This window comes from Hippocampus bargibanti, linkage group LG09 (genome assembly GCF_051943395.1).
Source record: "Hippocampus bargibanti isolate YZ-2025 linkage group LG09, ASM5194339v1, whole genome shotgun sequence".
In the NCBI taxonomy this organism is placed as follows: Eukaryota; Metazoa; Chordata; class Actinopteri; order Syngnathiformes; family Syngnathidae; genus Hippocampus; species Hippocampus bargibanti.
In genome coordinates this window covers 3,112,306-3,140,000 of record NC_142742.1, presented here as the reverse complement: position 1 = coordinate 3,140,000, position 27,695 = coordinate 3,112,306, and the positions used below count along the sequence as shown (strand labels likewise).

General features: G+C 38.2%; 2 protein-coding genes across 4 annotated transcripts in view; both read right to left on the bottom strand.

Moving 5' to 3' along the window:
* lgmn (legumain) overlaps positions 1–8,766 on the bottom strand; it is a 10,350-nt gene extending 1,584 nt beyond the window's left edge. For 2 of the 3 annotated variants that reach the window (XM_089004929.1, XM_089004931.1), the window contains exons 1-12: positions 8,190–8,307; positions 7,824–7,976; positions 6,767–6,864; positions 5,649–5,730; positions 5,438–5,520; positions 5,206–5,281; positions 5,001–5,063; positions 3,846–3,912; positions 3,621–3,739; positions 1,995–2,084; positions 1,720–1,923; positions 215–385 (exon numbers count right to left, since the gene is read on the bottom strand). In XM_089004929.1, the coding sequence (XP_088861055.1) occupies positions 215–385; positions 1,720–1,923; positions 1,995–2,084; positions 3,621–3,739; positions 3,846–3,912; positions 5,001–5,063; positions 5,206–5,281; positions 5,438–5,520; positions 5,649–5,730; positions 6,767–6,864; positions 7,824–7,967 (1,197 nt within the window). In that variant the 5' untranslated portion in view covers positions 7,968–7,976; positions 8,190–8,307. Of the gene's footprint in view, positions 1–214; positions 386–1,719; positions 1,924–1,994; positions 2,085–3,620; positions 3,740–3,845; positions 3,913–5,000; positions 5,064–5,205; positions 5,282–5,437; positions 5,521–5,648; positions 5,731–6,766; positions 6,865–7,823; positions 7,977–8,189; positions 8,308–8,647 lie in introns of those variants that run through there. The other variant, XM_089004930.1, reaches the window with a different exon arrangement.
* Positions 8,767–10,165: 1,399 nt separating this feature from the next.
* pcnx1 (pecanex 1) overlaps positions 10,166–27,695 on the bottom strand; it is a 45,627-nt gene continuing 28,097 nt past the window's right edge. The window contains 15 exon segments of the mRNA XM_089004434.1: positions 10,166–11,843; positions 13,406–13,546; positions 15,575–16,056; positions 17,166–17,344; positions 17,515–17,789; positions 18,890–19,271; positions 19,666–19,766; positions 20,536–20,766; positions 21,138–21,391; positions 22,185–22,400; positions 22,754–22,812; positions 24,399–24,528; positions 24,740–24,848; positions 26,021–26,198; positions 26,277–26,418. Coding sequence (XP_088860560.1) covers positions 11,703–11,843; positions 13,406–13,546; positions 15,575–16,056; positions 17,166–17,344; positions 17,515–17,789; positions 18,890–19,271; positions 19,666–19,766; positions 20,536–20,766; positions 21,138–21,391; positions 22,185–22,400; positions 22,754–22,812; positions 24,399–24,528; positions 24,740–24,848; positions 26,021–26,198; positions 26,277–26,418 — 3,020 coding nt within the window. The 3' untranslated portion in view covers positions 10,166–11,702.

Below are 27,695 nucleotides of genomic sequence, written 5' to 3'. Positions count from 1 at the left end.
TTATTATTATTTTATTCTTCTTCTTCTTATTATTATTATTATTTTATTCTTCTTGTTATTATTATTATTATTTTATTCTTCTTATTCTTATTATTTTATTCTTCTTATTTTCTTCTTCTTCTTCTTCTTCTTATTATTATTATTATTATTATTATGATTATTATTATGATAAAGAAACGAAACAAAAACTCCCATTCTGCTTTTCTTGTCCTACCTCTGCTTTGTTCCAGTTGAAGCAATTGTGTTTGTAGTGGTCGACAGCAGTGCGATAGCACCGGTGGCGCGTCAGGTCCCTCCTTTCGTTGACCACCTTCTCGGCCTCAAAACGGTCGCCCGTCACCTTCTCCGCGATCTGACGCATGGTCGCCGCTAACGTCTCCCTGATCTGAGCTCACAAATAAAGATACACATACGAAATATGAAGTACAGTGATACCTCGGTTTACGAATGCTTTACCCTTTTCGCCTTACGACCATTAAATTTGACTAGTTTTCCACATCCCCTTTGAGTGCAGACATGGTTTGTTATTGAGTGAGTTACTTTTGCTATTATGGGAGGCTAGTGTTAAGACGAAGAGGATACAAAAGAAAGTTACGGTCGAGCAGAAGGAGATCATCGGAAAACATGAACGAGGTGTGCGTTTGTGTGACTTAGCGTACCAGTACCATTACGCTAAGTCGAGCATTGTTACCATCCTTTGACAACTACCATCACAAAGGTAAATAAAATGACTTTATTATACAGTACAGTTTATTTCTTTAATTACAATACAGTAGTACATTTATTATACATAAAACAAGGTTTATTTTGTGTAGTTTTAAGGCTTATTTAGTCGAAAATTATGTTTTATGGGGACCTGGGAACGGATTCTTCTCATTTGTAAAGGTTTCTTAGGGGAAATAAATGTTTGGCAGACACATTTTTCACCTTACACACACTTTCTGGGAACTGTAACAGGAAAAAAAAATGACACAAATGAAAATAATAGTGATACCTTGGCTTACGAACTTAATTGGTTCCCAGACTGTGTAAGGCGAAAAGTGTGTATCCCAAAAATTAATTTCCTATAAGAAACCATTAAAATGAGAATAATCCGTTCCCAGGTCCCCATAAAACATAATTTTCTACTTTCTAATTTTCTAAGCCTTAAAACTACCCAACATATACAGTAAAGTCTCGTTATATCGATATCGGATATATCGATAGTCCCGGTTATATCGATACTATTTCTATGCACGCACGGAGAAAATTACATGCAAACAGGGTCGGATATATCGATAGTCCCGGTTATATCGATATTTTTTCGCACTCCCTTGAATATCGATATAACGAGACTTTACTGTACCTTATTTTATACGAGTACAAATTTCACAGTTTTGTCACTCTCTCTCAGTCGTCTGCCTGTCTCTTCAATATTTAAACCACCTCACCCGCACTGCTGCGTTCTTGACCAATCACGTGGCTTTAACCGACGATAGGGGGCGGGGAATAGAGGACCAAAACAAGCCGGCTGCCATTTTCTTTTAGGGGACCAGGATTGTTCGTGATCGACACATCACTCATTGCGGCAGGTCCGTGTGTATCCGAAAAATAGTTTGTATGCCAAGGTAAAATGTTCATAAATTTAACGTTCGTAAACCAAAAAGTTCGTAAGCCAAAGGGGTTCGTAAACCGTGGTATCACTGTACTTCCCAAGTGACACTTCCTTGCCAGGTGTACCTTAAGGTGAGCGTCGATTTCCGAGAGGAGACTGCGGGCCACGCCGATGTCGTTGGAGGACATCAGTTTCCTCTTGAGGATGGCCAAAGGAACATCTGGACTGGGCGTCAGGTCCAGGTCACCGACGGGAGGCAACGGGCCGGGTGCGACGTCTCCGCTTTTGCGCGTCCCCTGGAAGGCCGCCACCTTCATGTGGGCCAAAGTCTGACGGGGAGATAAACATACGGGATGCAAATGTAAAAAAAAAAAATGGTGTTGTTTGCGTTTGGACTCACTTTGTTTCCAAACTGCTGCACGTGGCTGGTGTTGGTGTGACTCTTCACAATACGGAACTGTTTCATCAGCGTTTCCCTGGATAAGTCCTCCTGCGGCGTATAACGTAAAAATCAATGAGGAAAAGCTGCAGAGTCCAAAAACACGATAACCAAAATGGCCGGTTGTCTTTTCGAGTTGAGCGTCACCAGGATTTTTTTAAGTTTCATTTTATTTTGGCGAGTATTCTCATAACTGACATCAAGTCACATTTCAAGGCGAGAAACTGCCTTGGAGACGGAAGTCCAAAAAAAAACCTGCCACAAAGTGCTACAGTGCCAAAATGACCATTTTAAATCAAAATGGCGTCATGCAGGATGACGCGTGATTGACATTTCTGCTAAACTTTATGTTGCTTTGGAAAACGTAGGATTTTTAATGCATTAAATAATGAATTAGTTATTTAACTGGACAGCTAATTAAATTATTAAATAACCAAATAATGAAATAAAAAACAAAGCGATTAATAAAAATTGTAATTAAATGTAAGAAGAGTTAATTTGCATTCAAAGTAAATTTAATTAATTAATTTGATCATTCAGTATTTAATTAAAATAATTTATTAATTTAACGTAATTAATTGACATTTAATTCGTTCATTATGTACTTGGTTAATTGTTGAATATATTTATGTATTTATTCATCGATTAATCAATTGAGTAATTACTGAATGTATTTATTGATTGATTGATTTACTGATTGATTGATTTACTGATTGATTGTTTTACTGATTGATTCATTTACTGATTGATTCATTTCCTGATTCATTCATTCATTTATTTATTTATTAACTCATTCACTGTCATTCAAAATATGACGTATTGATTGATTGATTGATTTACTGATTGATTGATTTACTGATTGATTGTTTTACTGATTGATTCATTTACTGATTGATTCATTTCCTGATTCATTCATTCATTTATTTATTTATTAACTCATTCACTGTCATTCAAAATATGACGTATTGATTGATTGATTGATTTACTGATTGATTGATTTACTGATTGATTGTTTTACTGATTGATTCATTTACTGATTGATTCATTTCCTGATTCATTCATTCATTTATTTATTTATTAACTCATTCACTGTCATTCAAAATATGACGTAGAGCGCCATTCCCAAATTTGTTCGGGTTTTGTTTTTTTCGTGCTTGGGTGCCGATAAAGCGCTGGCCATGGCCTCTGGCAATGTATTTTATTTTCCACAAGTGGGTAGCATTTCCCTTTTTTTCCATGTTAGCGCTTTGTCAGCTGTTGTTGAAGCGCGATATCAATCAATATGTATGTATTGTATTGTATTGTATTATGTACAGCCGCCCCAATTTCAAGCTCAGATAACTCCAAACCCATATAATTTAGGAATTAACTTTTTTTTCTGATGAAAGAAGAAAGTCTAAGGTTTCTTACGCTGTATTGAATGTTGATGCAGTGCTAAAACTCAATATTCTGTAGGTTCCGGAATTTGAGTGACAATGACAAAAACCCTGGCACTGGTGTGGATACATTTTTGCACATCGACCGGCAGTGAATGAGTTAATTTTTTTTTAAGGGCAATCTCATGCTAAAAACAAAGTCTATACATACCGCATCAGAGTCTTCCATCCAGTTGACACTGTACCAGTCTCCTAGGTAGGTGTTACGCTTTTTGTCATAGTAACATGCGTACGATGACTCGTGCGAGTTGGCTGCTGTGGTGGCGTAAACTAAAAAAAAACAAAACAATAAAAAAAAACAACAACAAAAAAAAATCATTCAAAGCATTCAATCTATAAAAAGAACTAACTTTGAAGTTGTTTGTTTTCAACTCACCGTCAATGTCGTCGGGCAGATTGCTCATCATCGAACCCGACTCGCATGCTTCGATGTAAAGCACCATCTTATTAAAACATAAAAGTGAATTAAAAACAACAGAGTATCAGCGTTGACGGTTGTTTATTTTTTTTTTTACTTCAAGATGGCACCGCGAGAATGGCTGCCTTTACGGCAGCTCCTGTATTTTGTTTTTTATGCTGCAGTGAAATGTCAATTTCTCCACTGTGAGACAAATTTGGGTTACTGTTTAGTTTAGAGAGTTCATGGCGACGGGGGAAGAAGCTGTTTAAATACCTCTTCGCTATCTAACTAGCTAGCTGGCTCCCTAGCTAGCTATCTATTTGCTATCTAACTAGCTAGCTGGCTACCGAGCTAGCTATCTATTCGATATCTATTCGCTATCTAACTAGCTAGCCGGCTACCTAGCTAGCTATCTATTCGCTATCTAACTAGCTAGCTGGCTACCTAGCTAGCTATCTATTTGCTATCTATTCACTATCTAACAAGCTAGCTGGCTACCTATCTATTTGATATCTATTCGCTATTTAACTAGCTAGCTGGCTACCTAGATAGCTATCTATTTGCTATTTATTTGATATCTAACTAGCTAGCTGGCTACCTAGCTAGCTATCTATTTGATATCTATTCACTAGCTAACTAGCTAGCTGGCTGCCTTGCTCGCTATCTATTCACTATCTAACAAGCTAGCTGGCTGCCTTGCTCGCTATCTATTCACTATCTAACAAGCTAGCTGGCTGCCTTGCTCGCTATCTATTCACTATCTAACTAGCTAGCTGGCTACCTAGCTAGCTAGCTATTTGATATATATTTGCTATCTAACTAGCTAGCTGGCTACATAGCTAGCTATCGATTTGCTATCTATTCGCTATCTAACAAGCTAGCTAGCTATCTATTCGTTATCTATTAGCGAGCTCACTAACTTCCTATCTATTTGAGTTACTCCGGGTTGAGTGAACGCTGGCGCATGTGGCTGCCGCTGCTCAGCCGCAGAAAAACTGATCCTGTGACTGTAAAGTGACCTTGAGAGTTTTGAAAGGCACTTATAAATGAAATGTATTATTATTTTAAATAAAGGCTCATCTAATCTAATATAATCTAATCTAATGATGATGATGCTGAGTGGCTACACACCTTCTTGTACTTTTTATGCTCGTGCATGTACTGGAGGGTATCCTGGAGGTCTTTGACGTGCAACTACAAAAGAGCAAGTGATGTTCTTGATACATTCAACTAAATTAAAATTCAATTAAATTACTAAAATTAAACTGTTAAAAAATATATATTTCTGTCATTTTTTTGTGTGTGTGAGTGCGCAGTAAAAACAAAGGCAGCCAACCTCTCCGGAGGGAAAGGCCAAAAGTCCGGGCGCTCCGTGATCAGTAAAATAAACAAATACGTGATCGTTGGGACCACTGTGGAGAAACAAAGATTAAAGTTGAACTTTGCCCTAAAAAAAAAATCATAAAAAATATTCGCTTCCACACCTAAAAAAAAATAAACAATAAAATCTCCCTTCCACCCAAAAAAAATAAATACATCCAACGCCGCATTGTGGCATTGTGACTGACCTTTTTAAGACTTTTCCGGAACCTCCTCTTATTTTGGAGGGGTCACCTTTCAGCACAGCCAGGAAGTTTTCTGGAGTAACATCCTACAACATGAGCAGGCGTACAAGCTCGTCACGAAAAAAAAAAAAAAAAAGACGAAGAATTAAAAAAATAAATAAATGAATAAATAAGTACAAAGTGTGCGGTGGCTAATTTATTGTTTGGCACTGACTTGAGAAGTGTAATCCTTAAGGACACCCTTGTACACGTCGCTACCGTTGGGCCTATTGATCACGATGCCGGGCGTTGGATTCCTGCGAGAGGGAAGTGTGAAAATGGCGTTTACATTTGGGGAAAAAAAAATAAAAATGTTGGTCAGTTTACGTTTCTCTTCAAACTAAGAAAACAGGAAGAGGGTGATAATAAAGAGCAGCTGCAATAGTTTACAAAAAAAAAAACGGAATAAAAAATATCTTCACCTGATCTGCTGATCATTTGCATTCATACACTATGCATTTTAATTTTACAGTGATACCTTGGCTTACGAACATAATTGGTTCCCACACAGAGTGTGTAAGGCAAAAAGTGTGTATCCCAAAAATTAATTTGCCATAGGAAACCATTAAAATGAAAATAATCCGTTCCCAGGTCCCCATAAAACATAATTTTCTACTTTCCTAAGCCTTAAAACTACACCAAAAATAAATCATTTAATGTATAATAAATGTCCTATGGTATTATAGTTAATGAAATAAACTGTATTGTATAATAAAGTGGTTTTATTGTGGTCGTTGATGGCTAGATGGAATGGAGTCGCCGAATTTATGTAATTATTAAATTACTTAATTTAATAATAATTTAATTAATCGCTCAATTAATTACCCAGCCAATTATTTAATCAGTTAATTAATTGGCTAATTATTTAATTTGTTGATTTACTTCGTTAATGATTGAATATATGTATGTATTTATTCATCTATTCCTTAATTCAGTATTTACTGAATGTATTGATTAACTCGCTTAGTGCCATTGCCGAATTTATTCGGGAATTGAAAATATGACGTGTAGCGCCATTCCTGAATTTGTTCGGGTTTTGGTTTTTCTACCGGGGGTGCTGATAAAGCGCTGATCAGACCTCTGGCAGTGTTTTTTTTTTCATTCCATGAGGGGGCAGCATTTGCTTTTTGTACAGCCGCTCCCATTTCAAGCTCAGATAACTCCAGACCCATGTAACTTAGGAATTAACTATTTTTTTCCCGATGAAAGAAGAGAGTTTCTTTCACTACAATGACACATTTTTGCACATGTGAATGACTTAATGTGAAAAGTCTGTGTATGCGACGTTCTTACTCCTCATTTTGAGCCAAGTCGTCCATCATCATAACCACAATCTGCTCGTCCGGGATGCCATTCCTGTGTACGATCTGGTAGGCGTGACATGCGTCCGCCTAGTCAGCAAAGACACATACACATTTTTGCATTATAATCATGATTATTTTATTAGATTACGGAGAAATTCTGACGTGGGAAAAAAAGTGGCAACAACATACCTCTCAACTTTGGCAAATAGCTGCCCTTATAAATGATTACAATTCCTGTATAAAAGTTGTAGTATGCCGTACATTATTTGAAATGATTAAATTAAACAAAACCGCTAACACAAGCGCAAATGCAGACAGTTGTATTAAGTTCATCCTGTCTACTTGATATGTAGTTTCAAAAGGCGAAGGCTGAAGTATACGCCGAAACATGTCAGGTATTTGAAACACCTACAATACACTTTCTGTAACAAAATAATCTGTTTAAAATTAGCAAATACAGACAGTTTCCCGCGCATGTGCATGTTACGCTTTTATCAATCCGACCGTAAGCAGTGATTTAAAAAAAAAAAAAAACATTGAGGATTACTTTTGATGGTTTGCCAAGACAATAGTAGTGATCGGCGGCCGCATTATCATTTGCGACAAACTGGATTTGAGGCCTTTAAATGATCGGTTCAAAATTTTTTAAACATATTTCCTTGTATAAACGTTGTAGTAATCCGTACATTATTTGAAATGATTTAAAAAAAAAAACGTACAAAATACGGGGAAATTGTATACATTGACAGGTATGCAACAATACAATACAAAAATAATGAGTTATGATCCAGTTAAAACATTACTGGGACTACTATGTTGGTATTTTAAACTGGAAAATGTACGTTTTTAGTCACGAAAAAAATTACAATGGTTAGGGAATGAACAGGAGCAATATTCTGAAATGGTAAAAAGACGACTGACAAATAAACACAGAAAAGCGACCTCATAACTACGTACTTTAATTACTCACAAAATATTTGTACGTACTTGAATAATTCACACTTTTAAATAAATAAAGCACATTTGAGCGTTTTTTCATCTGTTACCTGATGTCTGTAGTTGTACCATGAAGACGACCCCGCAACGATCACCACCCAGTTCTTCCCGTTTTCTGGCTCTTGTGTGGGGAAGGATTTCACCAGGACGGCGAAGAGCCCCAATGCAACCAGGGACACCCACGAACGAGCCATTTTTAAAACCTGTTTTCAGCAGCCAGATTTGAACAACAATTACAAAAATGACTCGCATTTAAATGACGTGATTTAAGTTTTTAAGACCAACTCGTAGCCACATTGCAATCACATGACTAAGACGACGTCCCTTCTACCTATGCTAACTAGCTAATATTAAATCTCACCCAGGGGTGTTTAAAATAAACTCAAAACGTTAGCAAACACATGTATTTGTTTTACCTGAAGTTTGTCTTGTTGTTGGAAGCCGAGCGAAGCGAAAACGGAATAAATAACTAAATGATACTGGATATCTTGACGTTTAACCAGTCAGTGTTTTTATACGAACACGGCGAAAAAGAAACTGCTTGGAATAACGTCGGAGCTTCAGTGGGACAGCCAATCAGAGCGAAGGAGGCGGGACTTTCCTTAAAATAAAAAAAATAAATAAAATCACGTGCTGTCAGTCAAACTCGTCCTTGATTGGCAGGTGGAAGTCGAAGGATGACGCAGTGATTTCTTCGCGTGAACAGACAATAAATATGAAATAAATACGTTTTTAAGACCAACTCGTAGCCACATTGCAATCACATGACTAAGACGACATCCCTTCTACCTATGCTAACTAGCTAATATTAAATCTCACCCAGGGGTGTTTAAAATAAACTCAAAACGTCAGCAAACACACATATTTGTTTCACCTGAAGTTTGTTTTGTTGTTGGAAGCCGAGCGAAGCGAAAACGGAAGAAATAACTAAACGATACCGGATATCTTGACGTGTTTTTTATACGAACACGGCGAAAAGGAAACTGCTTGGAATAACGTTGGAGCTTCAGTGGGGCGGCCAATCAGAGCGAAGGAGGCGGGACTTTCCCTGAAAAAAAAATAAAATAAAATCACGTGCTCTTAGTCAAACTCGTCCTTGATTGGCTGGTGGAAGTCGAAGGATGACGCAGTGATTTCTTCGTGTCAACAAATATTAAATAAATAAATAAATAAAGAGGCGTAACATGATCCCATCATAATTCTCTAAACGTTATGAGGAACGCGATTGGATAAGAAAAATAACGTCGCATTGCAAGAATAAAAACGAAATACATACAGTATAAGGCGGTAAATAGTGTGACGTAGGCATACCGGAAGAACCTAAAAGTGCATTCGACTTGCACGTCACAAAGAAATAACGTGATAAGTCAACCCTTCGCCACAAGAATAAAATATAGTAATTTTAAATGTCAGGCAACAAAGTTGCAATATTACAGGAAATTAATAATACTGAAAATCTTTTAAACAGTGAGAACGTGTTATAAAAATTTAACGTGGAAAGTCAATATGAGAATGGAGTAATAATATTGCATTCATTACATTATATATATAATAACATGCAATTGAATTCAAAGAGCAACCACAACGAGTCATCTGCAATAAATCACGTTTTTTTTTAATTTCTCAATATAGAAAAGCAATTAAGTTAAATAATTAAAAAAACCATCAGAGAAAAAAAAATCTGCATTTTGTTTTCAACCCCATGATCCTTGAACACATTAACCTTTTTATCTCAAAAAGCGGAAAGTGTAAATATCATTTTTACAGTAATAAATATTTTATACACTCAACATATATATATTTAGATGTGTAAATATAAAAACGAATATACAATAAAAAGTTATATTCAAGTTGATAAAAAGAAATAAGGGTGATTGCATTTTAATCGTCATTCCAAGGCATCGATATAACCACGGCCATTCAGTCTGTCAGAATAAATAGTGTGACAATATATGTAGGTGTTTATTTTGTATATATATATATATATATATATATATATATATATATAGTATGTCTATAAACACACATGCACGTAGTACAATGTAGTGCATCACTGTAAATAAAAATGAGAGTGCAAGTCAAGACTTTCAAGCTAACCGAGTGGAATGACTACAATGCAATGTCCTCTGTTGTTATGGCAACAGGGCAGTGCAGGGAAAGGGTTGGTAGCAGAAATGACAAAAAAAAAAAAAAAAAAAAAAAAAAAAAAGGCATATTTGGCAAATTATTAACAACACCAAAATATATCAACACAAAAAAAATGCATAGAAATTAATGAGCTTGACTGTCATGCAGCATTTTTTGTTACCGAGATGATAGAAGCAAGGCAGATTGCGAGGGGGAAAAAAGAGAAGGAGGTGGTTAAAAAAAGAAAACGTCAGCCTTATTTTCCCCCCCTGGGATTGGTTGCAATGAGAACTCTTGGTTCCTGTTTTCAAAAATGATGCTGGCAGCAGTTTGCGGTAATTTAGCTGTTAGCATTGCGCCATGTCACACGGGAAATGAATGTCACGATCTAGTGACAATAGCAGCTATGTTAGCCGATAGCATTAGCTGTTGCTTTCATTGTGAGATGTGACGTGCAAGGTCAAAAAAATGCTTGAGCGTTGATAGCTAGTTAGCCGTTTGTAAACAACAGGTGTCTGGTCGCATGTAAAAATCGTTAGCATGCTTGTTTTTCGTTCATAGCATTGACGCATTAGCATTAACGTCCAGTTAGCCATAAGTGACAAACGGCAGAGGTCCTCCCATGCTGTGCGGGCACGAAAAATTCAAGTGACGACAGTAGCTACTTAGCCATAGCATGCTAATGTCACATATCGCGATGCCACATGTGAAGTTGATAACATGCTCAATCAATCGCTAACAAATACAGTGATACCTTGGCTTACGAACTTAATTGGTAGTGTGTAAGACGAAAAGTGTGTATCTCAAAAAATAATTTCCCATAGGAAACAATTAATGTGCGATAATTTTATCTAGTTCCTCATCAATTGTGTTCTGTTTAGCTGGGTTGATAGCTTTTTGCATCAAGTGTATAGATGGCTTGTGCGGGTTATTTGTGGAGCCTGATTGATGGGAATTTTAACCTTGCAGTCTACACTCTGCCTTTGAACTATCAACGTTGAAACGAGTCCAAATTTCACTGTTTTCTATCCATTTTCTCAGTCTCTCTCGATCATCTGCCTGTCTCTTTAATGTTTAAACCACCTCCCCTCACTGCTGCGTTCTTGACCAATCACGTAGCTTTAATCGAAGACTGGGGGCAGGGAATAGAGGACAAAAACAGTCGGCTGCCATGTTCTTTTTTTGGAGAACGGCGTCATTCTCTCTGTCTGTAAACCCACCCGACCCCCTCACTGCTGCGTTCTTGACCAATCACGTAGCTTTAATCGAAGACTGGGGGCGGGGAATAGAGGACAAAAAGAGTCGACTGCCACTTTCTTGTTAGAACGGGCTCGTTTGCGAACGACACATCACTCATTGTGGCGCTCCATGTGTATCCCGAAAAATAGTTTGTATGCCAAGGTAAAATTGTCATACATTTAACATTCGTAAACCGAAAGCTTCGTAAGCAAAGGGGTTCGTAAACCGAGGTATCCCTGTAACTGTGGCCGGTAGCTAGCGGCTAACGATATACAGTATAGCAGTCCAGCAAATTGCGTGATGTCACACTCAATGTAACCGTATGACGCTAACTAGCCATTAGCTCCACCATTGTGAACGAGTGACAGTAGCAGCAGACCACTATGCTCGATGTCGCACTAAAGTCGAACTCACGTTGACCGTGATTGACATGATACGTGACGTCACACAATGTTTTGGACCGCTAGCATAAGCCCTGAAAAGCGTACCCTGCTTTAGCTTGCGTTTTTTTGCGTTGGCCCCCGTTTTCCATGTATGCTCTTAATGTGCTTTGGGCTCCCATGTTAAACCTCGGCCCCCAGTTCGATAACTCCCGTTTCCACGATGGGCACCAGTTTGTCGTCCACCTGTACCAGCAGGATGGTCTTGTCTATGTGGGAGCGGTTGGCAAGCTCGCGGCTACAAGGCACCCACCGGTGAATCACCTGGAAATGCATAACAATGACAGACAAGATGCTTGTAAATGATGACACAAGGAGGAGGAAGTAGGTCAATGTCCCTGGCTGGACGCTCGTAAATAGGACAAACAAACACGATCATCAGAGCAAAGTTTAAAAAAAAAAAGAATGCTGACACGAGGGTTCGAAAATGAACATGCAACATAAAAAAAAAAGGAACAAAGGTGAGATTACAGAGGTTAAATTCAGTTTCAGCTGTTGTTAAAGTGCTATATAAACCAATATCTATGTATTGCATTGTATTTTGTACAGCCACCCCCATTTCAAGCTCAAATAACTCCAGACTCATATCATTTAGGAATTAACTCATTTTTCCATGTTATCGCTTTGTTCCAGCTTCAGCTGTTTTTAAAGTCCTATATAAACCAATATCTATGTATTGCATTGTATTTTGTACAGCCACCCCCATTTCAAGCTCAAATAACTCCAGACTCATATCATTTAGGAATTAACTCATTTTTCCATGTTATCGCTTTGTTCCAGCTTCAGCTGTTTTTAAAGTCCTATATAAACCAGACTGTATTGTATTGCGTTGTATTTTTGGAAGTCACCCCCATTTCAAGCTCAAATAACTCCAGACCCATATCATTTAGGAATTAACTCCTTTTTCCATGCTATCGCTTTGTTCCAGCTTCAGCTGTTGTTAAAGTGCTATTTAAACCAATATGTATATATTGTGTTGTATTTTGTACAGCCACCCACATTTCAAGCTCAAATAACTCCAGACCCATATCATTTAGGAATTAACTTTTTTTTTTCCCACGTTATCGCTTTGTTCCAGCTTCAGCTGTTGCTGTCTATTAGCTATCTATCTGTCTGTCTGGCTAGCTATCTAGCTAGATCGCTATATAGCTGGATAGCAACCTATCTAGCTATCTATTTGCTATCTATCTGTCTGGCTGTCTAGCTAGCTATCTATTAGCTGTCTAGCTATATATTAGCTAGCTTGCTAGCTAGCTTTCTATCTATTTGAGTTATTCCAGGTTGAGTGAACGCTGGCGCGTGTGACTGCCACTGATCACCCACAGAAAAAAAGAAATTAACCTTAACCGGGTATTCTGTTTTTTCATGCTTGGGTGCCGATAAAGCGCTGGCCATGGCCTCTGGCAAAAAAAAAAAAAATCTTTTCCACAAGGGGGCAGCATTTCCCTCTTTTCCATGTTCACGGTTTGTTAGCGCTTCAGCTTTTGTTAAAGCGCTATATAAACCAATATGTATGTATTGTATTGCACTTGTACAGCTGCCTTCATTTCAAGCTAATAAAACTCCAGACCCATGTAACTTAGGAATTAACTCTTTTTTTTCTGACGAACGAAGAGAATCTCAGGTTTTTAAAGCTGTATTGAATGTTCACGTAGTCCTAAAACTCAATTTTATGTGGGTCCTGAAATTTGAGTGACAATGACAATAACCCTGGCACTGGAGTGGACACATTTTTGCACATTGTCTGGCAATGAATGAGTTAAATATTCTCTTTTTTTTTTTAATCTTGGAAAAAATATAGTCTTTCTCTCTCTCTCTGAACTCACATGTCCTTCCATGCCCTCCAAGGGGCTCCATTCCCTCCAGCAGGTCCTTCCCGCCCGCAGTCTCACTGTCTCGTCCGGCCACTGCACCTCCTTCCGCTTGGACATGTTGAGGTTCTCCAGCACCTGACTTGGGTCCACAATCTGGACAGAACCACAACAACAATCATTTTAAGGAAGCCTGTGGCGGCGGGACGCTCATCACGCTGTATTTATCGTTTATGAATTTTGTTCCAAACTTTAATGTGTGTTTAGTGTCCAGGGATGTTGTTTGGAAAAAAAATATTACTTCATTTATGTAGTTTTCACGTGTTAGGCTTTCGACATTCCAATACATGAATTCATTAATTAAATTCACAATTAGAAGATTAATAATAATAATAATAATAATAATAATAATACATTATATTTATAAGCGCCTTTCAAAACTCTCAAGGTCACTTTACAGTCAGGTGAGCAGCGGCGGCCACATGCGCCAGCGTTCACACAACCCGAAAGTCACTCAAATAGATAGAAAGTTAGCTAGCACTTTGCAATCACAAACAAGCATAGATACAATAATAAATAAAATACAATTATAAACAGATACAAGAGATAGAGCTATTATATTCAGACTATTTTCTTTTTCTACTTCTTTCTTTCCTTTCATAACTTCCCTGCTATGTTACTTCCAGGTAGAGTGAACGCTGGCGCGAATGGCTGCCGCTGCTCTCCCGCAAACACACACACAAAAAAAAAAAATCTTATTCCGTGACTGTAAAGTGTCCTTGAGAGTTTTGAAAGGTGCTTAGAAATAAAATGTATTATTATTATTGTTATTATTATCAGTTTTTCTGTGGGTGAGCAGCGGCAGCCACACGCGCCGGCGTTCACTCAACCCGGAATAACTCAAATAGATAGAAAGTTAGCTACCTAGCTAGCTAATAGATAAGTAATAGATAGCCAGCCCGCTAGTTAGATAGCAAATAAATCGCTAGCTAGGAAGCCACCTAGATAGCTAGCCAGGTAGCCAGTTACATAGCTAGCCAGATAGCTAAATTGCCAACTAGATAGCCAGCTAATAGATAACTAATACATAGCTTCCTAGCTAGCTATTTTGGCTTGAAAGGCGCTTGAAATAAAATGTATTATTATTATTATTGTTATTATTGTTATTATTATCAGTTTTTCTGTGGGTGAGCAGCGGCAGCCACACGCGCCGGCGTTCACTCAACCCGGAATAACTCAAATAGATAGAAAGTTAGCTACCTAGCTAGCTAATAGATAACTAATAGATAGCCAGCCCGCTAGTTAGATAGCAAATAAATAGCTAGCTAGGAAGCCACCTAGATAGCTAGCCAGGTAGCCAGTTACATAGCTAGCCAGATAGCTAAATTGCCAACTAGATAGCCAGCTAATAGATAACTAATACATAGCTTCCTAGCTAGCTATTTTGGCTTGAAAGGCGCTTGAAATAAAATGTATTATTATTATTATTGTTATTATTATCAGTTTTTCTGTGGGTGAGCAGCGGCAGCCACACGCGCCGGCGTTCACTCAACCCGGAATAACTCAAATAGATAGAAAGTTAGCTACCTAGCTAGCTAATAGATAAGTAATAGATAGCCAGCCCGCTAGTTAGATAGCAAATAAATAGCTAGCTAGGAAGCCACCTAGATAGCTAGCCAGGTAGCCAGTTACATAGCTAGCCAGATAGCTAAATTGCCAACTAGATAGCCAGCTAATAGATAACTAATACATAGCTTCCTAGCTAGCTATTTTGGCTTGAAAGGCGCTTGAAATAAAATGTATTATTATTATTATTGTCATTATTGTTATTATTATCAGTTTTTCTGTGGGTGAGCAGCGGCAGCCACACGCGCCGGCGTTCACTCAACCCGGAATAACTCAAATAGATAGAAAGTTAGCTACCTAGCTAGCTAATAGATAAGTAATGGATAGCCAGCCCGCTAGTTAGATAGCAAATAAATAGCTAGCTAGGAAGCCACCTAGATAGCTAGCCAGGTAGCCAGTTACATAGCTAGCCAGATAGCTAAATTGCCAACTAGATAGCCAGCTAATAGATAACTAATACATAGCTTCCTAGCTAGCTATTTTGGCTTGAAAGGCGCTTGAAATAAAATTTATTATTATTATTATTATTATTATTATTATTATTATGACTCACTGTACCTGCACCCTGTAGGAGATGTCGTCCCTGCGCACGGTGGACACGACGGGATTATGCTGCTGCGGGTGGTGATAGTGATGCTGCGGGTGGTGATGATGAAGGTGCTGCTGCTGCTGGTGGTGATGAAGATGCTGGCCCAGTGGGTCCATCACCACGCCGCAGAGGCCGTCGTTCCCCAGGAGGCCCACCAGCGTGTGCCGCTTGCACGGCGGAATGCTGTGGCTGGAGAGCGACGCCGAAGGGCCGCCGACCAAGTCCGAGGTGGGACCCAGTCGCAGATGCAGGGAGGTGGGCAGCGTGCGGAGGGATAACTGGCTGGTGGAGGAACGCCTGCACGCCTCCAGGCCCGTGGCGGACGTGCGCAGCGACGAGTGGCGGCTGCTGCCGCCGTAGCGGTACGAAGATGACTGGCTGGCCACGGACACCCGGGCTGGGGAGTGACGCACGAGGCTGGACTGGACCGACTGCGAACTCTGACTGGAGCCTGGAAGTCAGAAAAGCACAGCAAGGCTGCCATTAGCCTTGTGAAAAAAACAGTTTGTTGTTTTTGTGTCGCGGCTTGGAATTGAAGCGGATTAACGTGGGATAGGAGATGTGAGACAGTCTCTTTTATCAATGCCGCTTTGTGTTTTGTTTTACATTTAGCTTGTAGTAGACATGCACATTGACACGACGTCCCTGATCCACTGCTAAAAAGGATGCTTTGATCATCTAGAACTGCTTCATGTCACAAAGAGGGGACAGAAAGTGCTGAAGAATGAATGACTCTCTTTGTCTTTGTGTTGTCATATTATTTCTTATTTAGTTTTTTATTTTTATTTTTACATTTATGTTACTTCCGGGTTGAGTGAACGCTGGCGCGCGTGGCTGCCGCTGCTCACCCGTAGAAAAAAATATCTGTGACAATAAAGTGTCCTTGAGAGTTTTGAAAGATGCTACTTGTAAATCAAAGTGCGAGGGTGATTGTCTTGATGTAAGACATCACACAACTAGATAGCAGCAAATTAGCAGATTAGCAGCAAATGTTAGTAGGTCGCTAACGGTATCTAGCTGTGTACAATACAATACATATTGATTTATATAGCGCTTTAACAACAGCTGAAGCTGTAATAATAGCACTATCCAGCAGCTAGATACCGTTAGCAACCTATTACTAACATTTTCTGCTAACCGTATATAGCTAGATACCGTTAGCAGCAAAAGGTAGAAAGTGGCTAACGGTATCTAGCTGTGTACAATATAATAATACATATTGATTTATATAGCGCTTTAACAATAGCTGAAGCTGTAATAATAGCCTTATCCAGCAGTTAGATACCGTTAGCAACCTACTAACATTTGCTGCTAACGGTATCTAGCAGTGGGATAATGCTATTATTACAGCTTCAGCTGTTGTTAAAGCGCTATATAAATCACTATGTATTTTATTGTATTGTATTGTATTGTTAAAATGAAATGAGCAGGTCAACCAAATATTTGATGAATAGTCCTTGCGACACCTGCCATTTATCGCTAACGATTGACTTGTTCCGCTTCTAATTACCGTCAGCCATGCTAACGGTCAGCTAGCTAAATTAGCGATTTCCCCCTTACCCATCGTGTGCGGCTGGTACAAGTGAAGACCACCGGGTCCGGAATTGCCACCCTGCGACATGGAGCTCTGCTGCGAGTCCGCCGCCGTCCCGTTCCCGCTTCCGCAAGACATCCCGCCGACATCCGAATCCTCGATATTCCCACCGCTGTTACAACCTGCGCCGCAGCCTTTCCGTAACCTGCAAGGATAAAATTAGCTGCGGTGAACTAAAAACGGACCAATTGTTTAGCAAATAACATTTAAAATGGATCCATTTTCCTGTAGATGTCACAAAATGGCAGCAATGTACAACTTTGTGTCATCATGAAAATCTTCAACTCACTTCTACATGTTCCATCCAACACAAACCTGTGCCAAGTGCTGACCACAAAATTGCGGATGTTGGCGATACTGATGGGCCCGCCGAGGACGTGGCCCAATTGTGGGTGCGAGTTGCAGTAGGAGGTGGTGAGCGGCGAGACGTAGATGGGATAGCCAATGGGCTGGTCGCACGACGAATTGATCATATTGCGCAACGCCTGCTTAGCGTTCTGGATGCTGCCGCGTTCTGGGTTGCGGTTCCGTAGGAATACTAGTTCCTGTTGCTGGCCCGCCCACAGACCCCGCACGCACTCTTTGTTGACCTGCAACACAGCAATGCAACATTTCAGATTTGAATGAGGTCATCAAAATTAAAAAAAAAAAAAAAAAAAAAGATTAACTCATTCGCTGCCATTCCCGAATTTAATTCCGATCAAGCGCTGGTCAGACGCCTGACGCCTTATAGATGGAAAAAAGTTTGAAATACAGTGATACCTTGGCTTACAAACTTAAATGGTTCCCAGACAGAGTGTGTATGGCGAAAAGTGTGTACCCCAAGAATTAATTTCCCATAGGAAACCATTAAAATGAGAATAATCCGTTCCCAGGTCCCCATAAAACAAAATTTTCTAATTTTCTAAGCCTTAAAACTACACAAAATATACCTTATTTTACGTGTAATAAATGTGCTATATTATTATGATTAAAAAAATACACTGTACTGTACAATAAAGTCATTTTATTTACCTTTGTGATGGTCGTTGATGGCTTGATGGAATGGAGTGGCCGGTTTCATCAGCATGAAACACTTGATGAGGAACGTAACCTTCTTTCACCATCTTGAGGAATGATCCCTTGTAGGTGCTTTCTCTGTGATAATTGTATCTAGTTCTTCATCAATTGTGATCTGTTTAGCTGGATTGATAGCTTTTTGCATCAAGTGTACAGATGACTTGTGCGGGTTATTTGTGGAGCCTGAACAAAAGTGTGAGAGTGTGAGAATAGTGAGAAAAGGGATAGAAACAAGTTAAAATATCCCAAAAAAATTAACTGTTTTCTATCCATTTTCTCACTATTCTCACACCTTTGTTTTTTTTTGTTTCAAGCTCTGTCATCTCCCTTTCGTGTGTGTGTTTTCTCACTCTCTATCTCTCTACCTCTCTCTTTAATGTTTAACCACCCCCTCCCACCATTTTCTTGTTAGGAGAACAGGCTCGTTCGCGAACGACACATCACTCTTTGTGGCAGCTCCGTGTGTATCCCGAAAAATAGGTCGTCTGCCAAAGTAAAATGTTCATAAATGTAACGTTCGTAAGAAAAAAGTTCGTAAGCCAAGAGGTTCGTAAACCGTAGTTTGACTGTACTTTGAATTTTCCAACTACATAAATCTTGCATATTCTGCCTACGGTAAACGTTACTGGACCTTGATCACTCTGAAGCTGAGATATCGGCGGTTGAGCATGATGATCTTGTACTCGTTCGTTCCCTCATCCAGCACGTGCCGCAGAGCGAGTAGCGACTGTGCGTTGGACAGCACGGCGCTGCGCCACGCCGGGTCGCCCTCGTGGGCGATGACCAAGTTCTGCCGGTGGGCGGTGATGGCCTCGAAAAGAACCGCCGGCTCCTCATATTCGTCCGGCGAGGTGAAATGATCCTGGTGAAGCTTGAGGGACATTCGGATGCCGGGGACCACCACCTTTCTGAGAAGCTCCATGTCGGCAAAGATCCACTCGTCACGCACCGAAGAGATGCGGAAGTCTCCTTTAAATAAAGCGTGAAGCCCGTACAGGAACGACTCCAGGTTGCTGTGAACACGTAAACGTCTTTCATTACCATATATTATTATTATTATTATTATTATTATTATTATTATTATTATTACAGTAAAGTCTCGTTATATCGATATTCAAGGGAATCCGAAAAAATATCAATATAACCGGGACTATCGATATATCCGACCCTGTTTGCATGTAATTTTCTCCGTGCGTGCATACAAATAGTATCGATATAACCGGGACTATCGATATATCCGATATCGATATAACGAGTCTTTACTGTATTATTATTACAGGAAGATTGTCTTTGTTCATAGTGTCCGAACGAACATCTCTGACAGCGTTTTCACGCAGAACAAAAAGACCGGAGGAATGAAATGTATTATGATTTATTATTTTATGAATTCCAAAATGTCTGTCAAACCTGGACATGTGATGAGCCGCCGTTCCAAGCGCTCGCCTTCCCAGTACGCAAAGTCCAAAGCAAAGTAGTACCAGAGGAGAATCTCTCTCGTTGTCCAGAGGCTATAAAACAAAACACGGGATGAGTAAACTCGATACAAAGAAATACTGTCTAATACAGTGAGACCTCAACTTACAAACTTAATTGGTTCCCAGACAGAGTGTGTAAGGCGAAAAGTGTGTATCTCAAAATGAATTTTCCCATAGGAAACAATTAAAATGGGAATAATCCGTTCCCGGGTTTCCATAAGATATACTTTTCAACTAAATAAGCCTTAAAACTACACACAGCATACCTTATTTTATGTATTATAAATGTGCTATTGTATTGTAATGAAAGAAATACACTGCATTGTATCATAAAGTCACTTTATTTGAATTTGTGATGGTCATTGATCGCTTGATGGTATGGAGGTCGAAGGTCAAACGGAATTGCTGTTTGGAAAGAGAGGCACATTACATAAGGACTGTAATTAAAGAAATAAACTGTGCTGTAAAATAAAGTTTTATTTGCCTTTTTGATGGTCGTTGATGGCTTATGGAAGGAGAGTCACCTTCCATAAGGACTGTTGGTAACTTAACCTCTGGTGCTGTTCGGTCGTGTGCTTCCGCCGAAGATCACTCCGCCAGCCGTGGTGGGTGTGTATTATGAAAATAGTGCTTATTATAAGGTTTAATTTTCATAAATTTGACATTTGTAAGACGAAAAGTTTGTAAGATAAGGTGTTTGTAAATTGAGGTCTCACTGTACTTCGGTTTAGGAACAGAAAACTGAAGACTTAGTTGCGCTTCTTCTTAAAAGCAACACCACTGCACTTAACCATTTCACTACCTTATCCCTCCGAGAGTTACAGTACTGGATCCAGCCCAGGTAAACGCTGCAAAAACTGTCCCTGGAGACGCCAGCCAGACGATGGTCGTAATCCTCGTCGATGTTGGGATTGAAGGTTGGATCCAGGTCCACGTAGTTCCTTTCACTGCATGCCCGCAGACCCTCTTTCATGGTTTCGTTGGACAGCCACTCCTCAAGCTTGGGCGACGCCACCACATAGTAGATGATACCCTGAAGAGGTCGGAAATAAGTGCTTTAGATACCTTTCCATTCAATATTCCAGTCCAGAGATATTTAACAATAAATATGACCTTGACTTTTTTTCACACAACTTTTTTCAGTCTGGATTGATTCAGATGTAGCACTACTGAAGGCCTAGTGATGAATTGAGTGGACCAAGAAAATGATCTTCAGGTACTCTGCACTTGCTAGCCCAATGGAAAAGAAATCAAGTATGACCCGACATCCCAGAATAGGCACTTTCCAGACCCTCCGACTCTATTTGGTACCACCAAGGAAATGTACCAAAAAGTGTCCGAACAGGCCCTAAAACATTTTTAAGAGTTTCAATATTCCTCATCTTCACATTTCCAGCCACTGACCTTGACGTAGTAAGTGGTGAGAATGCGTCGCAGGTCGAAAACTTGCAGCATGGAGGCGGCGCTGTTGTCGGTGATGCTGTAACCCTCCAGCACGTACTTGGTGACCAGCACCTCCCAGGCCAGCCAACGTTGGCCGAAGGCGGCGTTGAAGGACAGGACGTGCGGAAGGTGACCCGGTTCGCAGCAGCAGCAGGCTTCGTCTTCCTCCACGCCCTCGGTGATGGCCTCCACTTCTCGCTGCTGGCAGTAGGTGCCTAGGAGATGACGAGACAGTGAGGCGTTAGCTTGCGGGTGTTAGATGTACAGTGATACCTCGGTTTTCGAACCCCTTGGCTTATGAACTTTTCGGTTTACGAATGTTAAATTTATGAACATTTTACCTTGGCATACAAACTTTTTTTCGTACACGGAGCTGCCTCAACAACAAAATGGCAGCCGACTGTTTCTGTCCTCTATTCCCCGCCCCCAGCCTTTGGTTAAAGCTACGTGATTGGTCAAGAACGCAGCAGTGAGGGGAGTTGGTTTAAACATTAAAGAGACAGGCAGATGACAGTGAGAGAGTTTCAACTTTGATAGTTCAAAGGCAGAGTGTAGACTGCAAGGTTAAAATATCCCATCAATCAGGCTCCACAAACAACCCGCACAAGCCATCTGGACACTTGATGCAAAAAGCTATCAACCCAGAGAGAGATATTTTTATGTTTCAATGTTAATGTTGATGTTAAAATTGGTGAAAATAAACCATATTACAGTTTGATTTTATAGTATTTTACAAATCACCTGCTCTTTTATTACATGTGCGTACAGTTTATTCTGTAAAATAGTGAAAAAGCGCTTTTAAAAAGTTGTTTTCCAGACTAGGAACAGATTAATTTTTTTTACATTGATTGTAATGGGAAGTGCTGATTTGGTTTTTGAACACATCGGTTTTCAAACAGGTTTCTGGAATGGATTATGGTCGAAAACCGAGGTATCACTGTACGTCACACCGTGGATTAAAAAACTCTTTTTGGTCCTCTGTTTTGGGATGAGAAAAACGTCGCTTACCTCGGAATTCAAGCCCTCGTAGCTGGAAGGTGACCAGGCCGTTACCGATCTCCACCAGGTGAACCAATGCGTTGAGGTAATCGGAGGCCAGGATGAAGCAATCGCCCGTACTGAAGTTCCCCCAGCGGCCCAGAAGCAGGTCGCCGCACAGGCTGTGCTGCAGCGAGCGTGTCAGGTGTTCATAAAAGATGGAGTTAAGGTTGTTGTCGTCTGAGCCTGTAGAGAAGAAAAAAATCCTATTAAAAGCAAGTCTGTCAGTGACATTCCGACGCTGCTAAAAAAAAAAAATTTTTTGCTGCTTTTATCCGCAGATAACGTACACGTAATGTATCAGAGAAAATATTTATAACTGCTATTTATATTCATCTCAGTTGACGTCGCATGATTAATTATTCGGACAGTCCCCTGCGTGTCACACAATGCCGCGTATTACTCAGGCGATAACTGTGCTACCAACATTTTTCATTCTCCATTTAGTGGTTCGTGTTTTTTTGGGCTACATACAAGAACACCGTTTTTGGACATTGATCACATTCACTGCATTTTTTTTTTTTTATAGATCCAATCACCTGGATTTCTGTCCAGCTGGGAGGCCAGGCGGGTGTTGGAGTGATCGACTCGTTTGGTGCTGAGTGATGGAAGGGAGGGAGGAAATAAATGAGTAAATAAATGAGTAAATGAGTAAATAAGGAAACAAGTAAATAAGTAAATAAGTGAATAAGTAAATATGCAAATACGTAAATACATAAGTAAATATGTAAATATGTAAATACGAAAATACGTAAAGAAGTAAATAAGTAAATAAATAAACAAGTAAACAAATATGTAAAAATATAAACAAATATGTAAAGTAAATAAGTAAACAAGTAAGCAAACATGTAAAAAATAAACAAGTAAATAAACATAAATAAATACACAAACAAACAAATACACAAAAAAGAAACACACAAATAAATAATTAAAGAAACACAAATTAAATAAATAAATACATTAATACACAAAAATGTGTCAAGAAATAAATACACGAACAAATAATGAAACAAACACAAATAAATAAATGCATACACAAATAAATAAAAAAAATAATATATAAATACACAAAAAAAACATACATAATAAATACACAAAGAAACAAATACATAAATAAATGGCCACAAATATGCAAATAAATAAATAAATAAACAAGTAAACAAATATGTAAAAATATAAACAAATAAGCAAATACGTAAAGTAAACAAGTAAGCAAATACGTAAAAAAATAAACAAATAAATAAATAAATAAACATAAAAAAATAAATAAACAAATAGACAAAAAAAGAAACACACAAATAAATAATTAAACAAACAAATTAAATAAATAAATAAATACATTAATACACAAAAATGTACCAAGAAATAAATACCCGAACAAATAATGAAACAAACACAAATAAATAAATGCATACACAAATAAATAAAAAAAAAATATATAAATACACAAAAAAAACATACATAATAAATACACAAAGAAACAAATACATAAATAAATGGCCACAAATATGTAAATAAATAAATAAACAAGTAAACAAATATGTAAAAATAAACAAATAAGCAAATATGTAAAGTAAACAAGTAAGCAAATACGTAAAAAAATTAACGCATATGTAAATAAACATAAATAAATAAATAGACAAAAAAAGAAACACACAAATAAATAATTAAACAAACACAAATTAAATAAATAAATACATTAATACACAAAAATGTGTCAAGAAATAAATACACGAACAAATAATGAAACAAACACAAATAAATAAATGCATACACAAATAAATAAATAATATATAAATACACAAAAAAAACATACATAATAAATACACAAAGAAACAAATACATAAATAAATGGCCACAAATATGTAAATAAATATACAAAAATAAACAAACAAATAAATAAACAAATGAATAAATACACACATATATAAACAAATACATGAACACATAAATAAATACACAAATTAAACAAATAAATACACAAATAAAAATAAATAAACACTTAAATACACACTCACACATAAATAAACACACAAATACATACATACATATAAAAACAAACACAAATACACAGACACATAATTAGACAGATAAATAAATAAACAGATAAACAAATAAATAAAGAAAATTGAGTTTGGAAACAAGCCTTTAAAAAAAAAAAAAATTAAACAGCGATATTCCTACTTATAGTCACGCTCCCAAAATTTAACAGGGCGGACGTAAGATGTGATGAAGATGGCGCTTCCCAGGAAAGGGTTGAGCGGGGTGGAGAAGATAGCGGACACCAGGGCCTGGACAAAGAGCATAGCTGAGTCTGCAGTAAGCAAGGAGGTCAAGGACCAAGCTGGAGAACAGGTATGAACTCAAGAACATGTCAACTATTTAACTATGGCCTCAATTGGATTCGCTGAGTCAACTTGTTACAGAAGGGACAATGAACAGCTGACACCTGTGACTCAAGAGGATGACCTGAATGATAAAAAAAAATATCCATCTAAAAATATAATGAGGCATGGAAAGGATACGAGGCACAGCAAAGGGCTGAGCGAAGGCATGGAAGGCGGAGCCCCACGTGATCTGCCAGGGTGCGATGTAGGTGTAGACAAAGTGCAGCTTGTAGAACAGCTCCCATAGCTTAGCCAAAACAGCCACACACAAAAATAAAACATTAAAACCAAATACAGTGATACCTCAGTTTACGAACCCCTTGGCTTATGAACTTTTCGGTTTACAAACATTAAATTGATGAAAACTTAACCTTGGCATATGAACTATTTTTCGGGATACATAACGAGCGCCACAATGAGTGATGTGTCGTTCGCGAACGAGCCCGTTCTCCTAACAAGAAAATGGGGGCGGACTTTTTTTCTCCGTGATTGGTCAAGAACGCAGCAGTGAGGTGGGGGGGAGGGGTTTACAGACAGAAAGAGAGTGAGGCCGTTCTCAATAAAAGAAAATAGCAGCCGACTTGTTTTTTTGTCCTCTATTCCCCGCCCCCAGTATTCGGTTAAAGCCACGTGATTGGTCAAGAACACAGCAGTGAGGGGATGTGGTTTAAAAATTAAAGAGACAGGCACATGACAGAGAGAGAGAGTGAGAAAATGGTTAGGAAACAGTGAAATTTGGACTCATTTCAACTTTGATAGTTCAAAGGCAGAGTGTAGACTGCAAGGTTAAAATATCCCATCAATCAGGCTCCGCACAAGCCATCTGTACACTTGATGCAAACAGCTATCAAACCAGCTTAACAGAACACGATTGATGAGGAACTAGGTAAAATTATTGCAGAGAAAGCACCTACAAGATGGTGAAAGAAGAAGGCTACGTTCCTCATCAAGTCTTTAATGCTGATGAAATCGGCCACTCCATTCCATCAAGCTATCAACGACCATCACACAGGTAAATAAAACGACTTTATTATACAGTACAGTTTATTTCTTTAATTATAATACCATAGCACATTTATTATACATAAAATACGGTATATTTTGTGTAGTTTTGAGGCTTAAGAAAGTAGACAATTATGTTTTATGGGGACCTGGGAACGGATTATTTTCATTTTAATGGTTTCCTATGGGAAATTAATGTTTGGGACACACACTTTTCGCCTTAAACTGTCTGGGAACCAATTAAGTTCGTAAGCCAAGGTCTCACTGTACAAGAGGAGAAAATATTTTGCCAATCAAAAAAAGTAGGCCAGTGCTTTTTGTTTTGCACTCCTCACTAAAAACAGCAAATGAGCAGAAGACACGATTATAACTATTGCCAAAATCTAACACTTTACCTCCAAACAGGATTGGACGCACCTTACTGAAGACGATGGACATGAGAAAGAGATCCAAAAGCAGAGTCTCCGACATGTGCCGATAGTCGAAGGTGAAGAAAAGCACGGTAAACAGGACAGTGATGTACTGGTAGGTGGGGCTACTGTAGCACGAGCGCAGCAGCTTCAGGCCCGCCACTGTGATCATCAACGCGCCCACCCTAGAAAGAAAAATGTTTATAAAATACAGAAATCAAAAAGTGGTACTCAAATCTCTAATCCTGGATGTTTTTCCTCACTCGGCGTCCAGTCGTTTGGGGCTAGCGAGCTCCCTGGCGCTGCCGCTCAGCTCGTTGAGGATGACCAGCGGGTAGAGGATGTTGCGCTCCACGAAGAGCAGCCACACGTGGAGCTTCTCGAACCACATCACGTGAGCCGCGTCTGATGCCAAAAAAAAAAAAAAAGGCGAGAAATGGGATGACAAACAAAAATGTTCCTCTCTCTGAAGCTTGTTTGTATGTTTATCTATGTACAGTGAGACCTCAACTTACAAACTTTTTGTCTTACAAATGTCAAATTTATGAAAATTAAACCTTATAATAAGCACTATTTTCATAATACACACCCACCACGGCTGGCGGAGGGATCTTCGGCGGAAGCACACGACCGAACAGCCATCAATGACCATTAAAAAGGTAAATAAAAGGTAAGGTAAATAAAACTTTATTTTACAGCACAGTTTATTTCTTTAATTACAGTCGTCATGTAATGTGCCTCTCTTTTCAAACAGCAATTCCCTTTGACCTTCGACCTCCAACGCCATTCCATCAAGCCATAAATGACCATCACAAATGTAAATAAAGTGACTTTATGATACAATGCAGTGTATTTCTTTCATTACAATACAATAGCACATTTATTATACATAGAATAAGGTATGTTGTGTGTAGTTTTAAGGATTATTTAGTTGAAAAGTATATTTTATGGAAACCCGGGAATGGATTATTCCCATTTTAATGGTTTCCTATGGGAATTTTTTTTTGAGATACACACTTTTCGCCTTACACACTCTGTCTGGTAACCAATTAAGTTCGTAAATTGAGGTCTCACTGTATGTATGTATTTATTAATGTATTTATTGATTATGTATTATTTATTGTTTATTTTTACTATTTATTTTTTTCTATTTTTATTACATTTTTCTTGTATTTATTTGATATTTGTCTTTTCTGTCTTTATTTATATGTTTATTTAGTTATTATTTTTAATCTATTTAGGCAGAGAAGACAAGAAATGTGTTTACAACCAGAAAGGTCTCTCTCTGAAGTTTGTTTGTATGTTTATTTTTTATGTATGTACGTATTTATATATTTATTGATGATTATTTATTGTTTACTATTTACTAATTCATATTTATTTTTTATTACTTTATTTATTTTTATATTTTCACTGTATTTATGTATCTGTTTATTTATTGATTTTATTTATCGATTGAGGCAGAAAAGACAAGAATTGGGATTACAAACAGCAATGTCCCTTTCTAAAGTTTATTTGTTTGTATGTTTATTTATGTTTGTATTTAAATATTTATTGATTCTTATTTACTAATTTATTTGTATATTTTTATGATTTTATTTGTATATTTTTATGATTTTATTTGGATATTTTTATTATTTTATTTTTATCTTTTATGTAATTTTATTTATTTATGTATCTAT